Here is an 8180-nt window from a genome sequence, read left to right as displayed (position 1 = left end):
CAGCTCTACCGCCCGTCAGCGGTCAGTTAGTACTTCATGTTACTACACAAAGCACCGCTGATTGCTGACTGACATCTTCGCGCAGGCTTCTTTACCTTTCTTGCACGAGGTTTGAAGATGGCGTCGAAGGAAATTCAAGATGTGAGCGATTTCGACGGAAAAGGGGAAATTTATCAACGGGTATTAACATTGTTGAATGAAGCGGTGGATATCCTGAGGTCACCATGCATGTCTTCTTGTCATTCAATTAAGACTGCAACTGTTGGTAGCGTCCGTACTTATCGAATGTAATTCTTTTTTCGCCGAGACCTGCTTCTTTTAAAATTACTTTCTACTCTCTTGAAGGCACTACCAACTGGTCTGATTCACACAGGCAGATGAACGTTTGAGTCCAGGTTTCCTTTATTTTAAAACTTTTTTGGGGCCCACTTGAGTTGGTCGAAATCGCTTAAAGAGTTGACGGGAACTAAATTTACCGACAGATGCGCCCTGACTGTAAAACGGAAAAAGACGCGCCATTTCTTGTAATTCTCCCCTTACAGGAGTGGCAGGAACTTGAACTGAGCCTACAGTTCGTTGCACTGGAAGCTGTTTGCGGATGATCTGTCAACGTGCATGGTGACCTCAGGATAACCACCGCTTCATTAAACAATGTTAATGCTCGTTGATAATTTTCTCCCTTTCCGTCGGACTCGCTCACATCTTGAATTTCCTTCGACGCCGTTTTCAAACCTCGTGCAAGAATGGCGCAAAGAAGCCTGTACGAAGACGTCCGTCAGTAATCTTCAGCGGTGCTTTTGCGAGCTCAGGTACAAGCGGTAAATCGATATTAAATCGATATTGAATAATTGAATCGCAACAAGCCGTAATTCAATGAAGTTTATAAAGTAAGAAATTGCGTGACAAACAGTTATAATTAAATACGTATCAAATGACTAAATGACCAGGGATAATTTAATGACAAAAAGTAGTAATTGAAAGATAATATGTATGTGTAATCAAATGGTGACGAGTGAAATTAGAGAATAATTTCACGCGCGTTTTGTCCAAATCCTTATTAGGACAAAACGCAATTTAAATTATTCCCTAATTTCAATAGTATACCATTTGATTACCTATTATATCTAGGGTGACGAATTACGTTAGCAATCTTGAATGTTTGACATGTTTATCCTGGATCGTATCGATCGAGAACTCCACTCGCTCGAAATTTTAGAGTTTAAATTTGGCTTAAGTTCAGAAGTTTTCGACAAAATACCTGTTACAATCCTTCTTGATGTGCTCTTTCGTGTGTTCAGGTTTTCTAAAGCGTCTTTTTATGCCCTAGTATCTTCATTCATTGATTTAAAACTTCGTCGCCATCTTGACACTGAGACGTACGGAATTAGGTTGCCATGGCAATTTTGCAATTTCACATGTGAAATTACAAATTATCGCTGAAATTTCGCGCCACAATTAAGGAGTAATTCGTCACCTATGATATTACGAACATAACTGAATGTCAAGCAGGCATGATGAGATATAGCAATTGAATGACAAGAAGACATAACTGACAGACAGACGAACATAATTGAATGACAAGAAGACATAATCGAATGACAAGCAGACATAATCGAATGACAAACAGAGATAATTGAGTGGCAAGCAGACATAGTTGAATCTGCACAGTGAATAGTATTTTTGATATAAAAACTGCTTCATAGTAGGAATCCCTTCAAGACAATCGCAATGCTAAACTCTGATTGTAGTACATGGACATGGTCGAGATTCTAAGAAAATTTATCAAAACAGAACGTACTGGATACTGGGTACAGCATCTTGAAGCTCTTTCTGAAATTCTTTCCTATTTGGCAGCTTCTGGTCACAACCTTTACACCTCTCAGTTGTACCTGCATTGGTCCGTCTAGAGAGTGAACACCCTGTTGTGTACCAGAAACTAATTGATGGATTCTACGTAGTACGAAGAAATGAAAGAAAATGGGCGGGGCTGTCCACAGACCTTGTTTTAGAGCAGGTGTTAATGAGAAACATGAAGACGAGTGGTGTCTTAAAGAGAGGAAGAGGCATGACAGAGCAACAGCGGCTGATATTGCTCCTTTTGGTGCCAGTCTGTGCTGAGATGAATCTTGCTATGCTGGATCTCACAGGAATCTGTTACAGTACCAGCGAGCAAAATATGGACATTTCAGAGTCCAGACAAAACCGTGACATGAAAGATACCCAAACTCTGCTAAATGCCTTAGCTCAGCAGAATCCCTTCACTGCTCAGCCAGGCCTAAGAAACATCATGAATGGTGTCCATGCAAATTATATTGTAAATGTAGCTGATTCTAGGGATATTGGAGAGGGTATCTTAGCGTCAATGACTGGAAAGTTTGTCCCGGAGTTTGCCTTCAAACAAAGAAATCAGGCTGTGACTCTTGCTACAAAGTCATCGGTTGACATTGATGAAGAGAAGATCCAAGTAGACCCGCAGTTTCTATTCCAGCGTGTAATTGTAGCTTTGAAATTATTGAATGAGATGGAAGCAATGTTCAAAAACTGAACTATGCAGCTATTTACCTGCTGTGTTTGATTCTTCACTTATGTTGCTCCAACCACCCAAGCCAGTTCTTGCTGATGCTATTTGGGCTCTTACTTTGGAAAGCTCAGATGTCACAGTTTCTCAAGGAGAGCTCCAATTTGTTCGGGATGATGGTGTACTCATTCATTCATTCCCGAATCCCCTGGCCTCGAGGGTCTACCCATCAGAATATCCGTGCATTGTACTGCAATTATATGGACCAGAAGTATGGGCAGGCGATCATTGTCTTTGATGGATACACAAAGGCATCCACAAAGAGAATGTCACAAAGGTGTGCAGGAGGGAAAGTAGGTGCAACCGTCACATTTACTGACGACATGAAACTTACAATGAAGAAGGATTGCTTCTGGCAAACAAAAGCAATAAACAGTCCTTCATTAATATGCTTAGTCGTTATCTTCAGCAGGCCAATTGCCAAGTTTATCACTCGACAGCTGATGCTGATTTGCTCATAGTAGACAAAGCTGTGGGAAGTTCAAGAACAATGGACACCGTGCTGGACGGGGATGACACTGATCTTCTTATTCTGCTCTGTTATCATGCAGAATTAGATATATTAGACCTTTTTTTCCAACCAGAATCAAAAGCAAATTCCAAGCGTCGATTCTGGAATATAAAATCAGTGAAGAAAAAGCTTGGCCAAGAGATTTGTCGTCACGTTCTTTTTGTCCATGCTATCAGACTGAGTGGATGCGATTCGACCTCTGGATTGTATGGAATTTGCAAAGGTCTTCCACTAAAGAGGTTTGTCAGAGATACCCACTTTCGTGAACACGTCAAGGTGTTTGACAGTCTTCCAGCGTGTTGGTCTTTACAATGGGAAGCCTGGAGAAGGAGTTGCTTGATGTACTGCGATTTCGTCGCTTTTGTGAAAAGGTGTCTACTGGTACCTCCCAGATTCAGCCTCAAGGCTGCTGCTGCATCATACGACAGTATTAGAGTCTACCACCAACAACTTAGCCAGTGGAAGGACGAAGACGAACAAATACCTGCTGAAGAAAGGGGGTGGAGATTGCATGATGGAAAACTGGTACCTATCATGACCCACCTCCAGCCGTGTTTGGGAGGTCATAGGTTCGAATCCTGTTTTTGTCGTACGCTCGGACATGCTAATTATTTCATTTTCACCAGGAGCCTATGACTGTGATGGGCTCTTGATTTTCACATAACCTTAAGTGTTCAGTTGCCTGAGGACACTGTCGAGGCACTAGTTGCACCAATGCTACAGCACTTCAACTCGATTTCGATGAAGATGTAGATGAAGATGAAGATGAAGATGATTGAAGGTCTAAAATCACTAACACGTTTTTTTAACTTTTGTAAATTTGCTTCTCAAAGTTCCAATCAGAAAAATCTAATTCATAAGTCGAAATAGCTTTTTTTCTATCGCAAATAGAATTCAGGCTCATTTTCATGTAACTGATTCAGGTTGTTATAATTGAACTGAATTTAAGTGTCTTCCCATGCATAGATTTTCCTAGACTTTTAATATGTATATCAAAGAGTCTTTCTTATTTCAAAACTGAAGAAAAAACTTCTTTTGCAATTAGTGAGAGGTCTATCAGTACGTTGACTGGACTATATACAGAAAAAACAGTTTAGCAAAGTTTGAGTCGATTGAGGCGTTTAAAGTATTTTCCCCTGTTACTGGTCGAAAGAATAGCTCGTTGGCAATCTGCAATCTGTCGTTTTTAATTTTCGGTATCCAGCACAGCGTTAGGTACTTCTTCATTAATTTGTCTAGGCAAAGCTCTTGTTGCAGTTACATTACTAAAGGAGAAATCCATGACCTGCGACCTGATACTTTGGATGGTGTTTTGCTGGGATTGGAAAAAGAGAATGTAGATTCTGGGTCCGAACATGCATCCCAACAAACCAAACGAAGTTACTAACGTCGTAGTACAAGACACAATTGTCACGTACCAGCTCTCAAAAGCAAACGCCACAGGGTAATATGCCAGCGATGACAAAAGTAGAATGTACATAGAGAAGCCGATGTATCTTGTCTCGTTAAAGTTCTCGGGAATTCCTCGTGATTTGAAAGCGTAATACTTACATAAGAAAGCCACAATTAAGGTGTAAGCATACACCGAGATGAAGAATGCAAGGCCGGCGTTTGTTTCAAAGGGTTTGCACACAAGGAAGACGTACTCATCAAAGCGAATGATCTTTTTACGCTTCGGAGAGTCCAAAAACATCCAGGGGACCAACAAACAAACGGAGGCTAAATTCATGACAGAAAGGAACACACTTTGCCTTGTAAGGGTTTTGTAGCAGGGAGCAAACAACTGCGCCACTTTATCAACCTCAAAAACACTTGTCATTCGCATTGTTTTCAGAAAGAGCACCGTGATACAAAGATTAAGAGCAAAATAACGCCAGAAAGATGCTGCGGTGCAAAGTGGATGGCTGGGTTCAGAAAGTTCGAGGACGGCTAATATGTGGAGAGATGAGATGCCAAAGAGCAGCAAAAAAGAGATCTCTCTGTTAGAAGCCTTGACGATTGGGCTGTTGTAAAACTTGATGTAAATGCCGCAAACTGACAACGTGAGAATAACCCCGATCAAAGCCATCAAGGTTATCGCGATTCCAGAGGGGGTTGTATGCGTGATGTTAATGATCGGTAATTTTTCACACTTGTTTTGCTCTTCGTTTGATTTTGTCTCCAAGTCACATTTTGTGCAATTGGTGGATCCGTTTTCAGTACTGACAGTTCCCTTTGGGCACTTTATGCAGTCCCAGCAACATGGCGAGTTGAATTCCCTCCTGGTACCTGGCAAACATTCTGATGAACAAAAGGATAACGGGGTGTAGAGAGTTCTCCATCGTAGCCTGGACAAATCTATCTTGAGTTTAGGCGTGTTATTTTTGTTCCAAGATCCGACCCGAATATATTTGAGAGTCCTACCTGTGGTTGAGTCAAGCTGAAAGTTTATGATGTCGTATGAAGCAGTTAAAGGATCTCCAAACTTGTCAAATCGCACCTTCCCAGTCAACCCGTCAAAACTGATATTTCTGAGATATTTCTCCAGATCACGTCCCTTGACGGCCGGCTTGACTGGAGGACACTTTCCTCTTTTACCAGCACCATGTATAGTACGAGAACAGCGGTAAATGTTATCTAGGGCATGTGCAATAGCATATACAGCGTCAATTGTGTAAGAAACAAAAGAGCCGCGTATCTTTTGTAGCGCATGGTGTAACGTCAGATTTGCTTCGCAAAGTGCGACCCCAGACTGTTCATTGGAGTTTGTGGCTGAACAGTTGAAATGTAATCTCCAGAACTCTTCCCACCAGTGTGCGCCTCTTTCAATGCTTTTTGCAGGGGTGATCATCTTAAGGTGCTCTTCAAATTCGAGAACGGAATAGTCATGTGGCTTTATTCCCAAAGAGCCGTTTAGTATTGTGGGGTGAGAGTCAAGATAATTTCCCCGCGCGGTCAGTGCGTCACTAAGTATCCAAGTCTTTCCTTCAAGATTTTGAGTGGTTGCTTCTGCAAAAAATGCTCTTCCGTAAGCGCCAGAAAGCCAAACAATGATCACTGAGACTTCAGACCTCCTTTTAATCTTGAAAACAGTTTGCTTGGTTTTATTCCAATAACCTAGCCGTGGAATATACTCAGAAAAAGTAATGCAAAATGTTTTACGGTTGAATGATTCTTTTTCCAGGGCCGAAATACCGTTATGTCCATAAGAATCATCTAACCCGACAGCCGCCACGTATGTCCAGTTAAAGAGCTCTATGATGTCTGCCATGACCTTTGCCTGCCAGTTGTCTGGTGGAACTGTTCTGAAAAAGTTTTTGTACATTTGTGAACTCAATTCATCGCTGGTTACACTCGGGCTGATGACGGGAATGTCAGAAACCTGAAGAAGACTTCCTACTAGCACTGCGCTTCCGGACTCGGTAGGGCCAACTAACGCTGAGATGGTCTTGGTTTTGGTTTCCTTGACATATCTTGTCGGGGAGGTGCTGATATTTTGGTTAGACATATGTGCTGGATCGCCATCACACATGAAGTCATAGGCTATTTTCATGGCTCGAGCTTTGCTCCAACAGTAGTCTCTTAAATCGTAGCCGATTGTAACGTTCGGTAAAATACTGGAATTCTTATTAATTTTCTCAATAGCGAAGATGGTAGCCTCTGCGTATCCTAGCCCCGTGGTAGAAATCTCAGTACATTGATCATCAGTGCCAGAATAGTGGATGTTGAAAAGACCACCAACTATAACGTCGCCATCTTTGTAATTTCTATATCCGTCGTCTGAGGATGTTAGTGGAAGAAATAGCAGTATAAAGAGAGGCGGTCTTAAGATGCCTGAAAACATTATGTTTATCCTCCACTTCATCGGCCTTGTGTGGTTTACACTAAAACAAATCAAAGGAATATAGATTTAACCTTGCGAATAGTTTCAAGAAAAAGATGCGGCTTTCCCAACAACAGTCAAACATTTATTGCGCAAACTTGTTTTTGTAACTTGCTTAAAAGTTCCCAATATCGTTTCCCCAAATTATTGTAAATCTGGCATATACTAAAAAACCTTCACATATTTTTAGCAGTCAAAGTAACCTTTTTAATTTTGTAAGTCGGAGTTACCCAAAGGGTATCTGCGATTTATAGAGGTCTTTATAGTGTTGGCTGCCATGTGCAAATGAGTTGCACACTTTCTTTGTGTGGACACTGTTACATTTGTGTCAACGATAAGGCAAAAGGTAGGATGATGCAGTCTTCCCATGATGCATTTCGCTGTAATATATTATCGAATTGGTTTGTGACGTCATCACTTTAAAGATGGATGCATTGAGAAAACAACTCGATCAAGCTGCTAGTCTCCTTCGCAGCCGTTATTAGGGTCGTCACGCAACGCTCCTGTCCCCATTGCGTGACAACCCTAATAACGGCTGCGAAGGAGACTATCAAGCTCCCGTCTTTGGGGAAGATACAGACGTGATTTATTTGCACTCTTGCGATTTGAATACCCAGTTCGAATTTACAGTACCTTCTTTGCAGTTTTTACGGCTGAATGTGGTCTTCGGCCATTTCATTTTTTTCAGTTCTTTGCGTAGAGTCGTTAGTAAGCTCAAGCTTGTATGTTATCAGCATATGTTCCCGTGAAAGAAATGAGTGTTAATGATATATGAAATAACTCATATATGAATTGCGGAAATGAAATGAAAATGAAGAAATGATCGTCGCATGCAGTGAACGCAATTTATGCAATTTCGTAAAGAAGCCTGAAAAAAATTCAGGACTTCAACGGGGTTGACCGTTGAAGTTGAAGTCCTGATTTTTTTTTTCAGGCTTCTTTACGCAATTGCATAAATTGCGTTCACTGCGACGATCATTTCTTCATTTTCATTTTATTGCCGCGGTTCATATATGATTTATTTCATATATCATTAACAATCATTTCTTTCACGGGAACATATGCTGATAACATACAAGCTTAAGCTTACTAACGACTCTCCGCCAAAGAACTGAAAAAAATGAAATGGCCGAAGACCACATTCAAATTATGACAGCGAGGCTACAATAAACTCACTTTCATCGTAGAAATGCCTCTATACCTTAAAGAACACGTTTGTGGAACGACAG

The 8180-nt window shown here is 41.1% G+C and overlaps 1 protein-coding gene across 1 annotated transcript; it reads right to left on the bottom strand.

Moving 5' to 3' along the window:
* Positions 1 to 4275: 4275 nt before the first annotated feature.
* On the bottom strand, positions 4276 to 6912 carry LOC140925570 (extracellular calcium-sensing receptor-like). Its single transcript, XM_073375499.1, has one exon. The coding sequence runs from the start codon at positions 6910 to 6912 to the stop codon at positions 4276 to 4278; it is 2637 nt and encodes an 878-aa protein (XP_073231600.1).
* Positions 6913 to 8180: the final 1268 nt, after the last annotated feature.

This window comes from Porites lutea, chromosome 2 (assembly GCF_958299795.1).
Source record: "Porites lutea chromosome 2, jaPorLute2.1, whole genome shotgun sequence".
Lineage (NCBI taxonomy): Eukaryota > Metazoa > Cnidaria > Anthozoa > Scleractinia > Poritidae > Porites > Porites lutea.
This window is presented reverse-complemented; position numbering and strand designations above follow the sequence as displayed.

What these genes read in the sequence shown, in the direction of transcription:
- LOC140925570 (XM_073375499.1), bottom strand. Translation starts at nt 6,912, where the DNA reads ATGTTTTCAGGCATCTTAAGACCGCCTCTCTTTATACTGCTATTTCTT.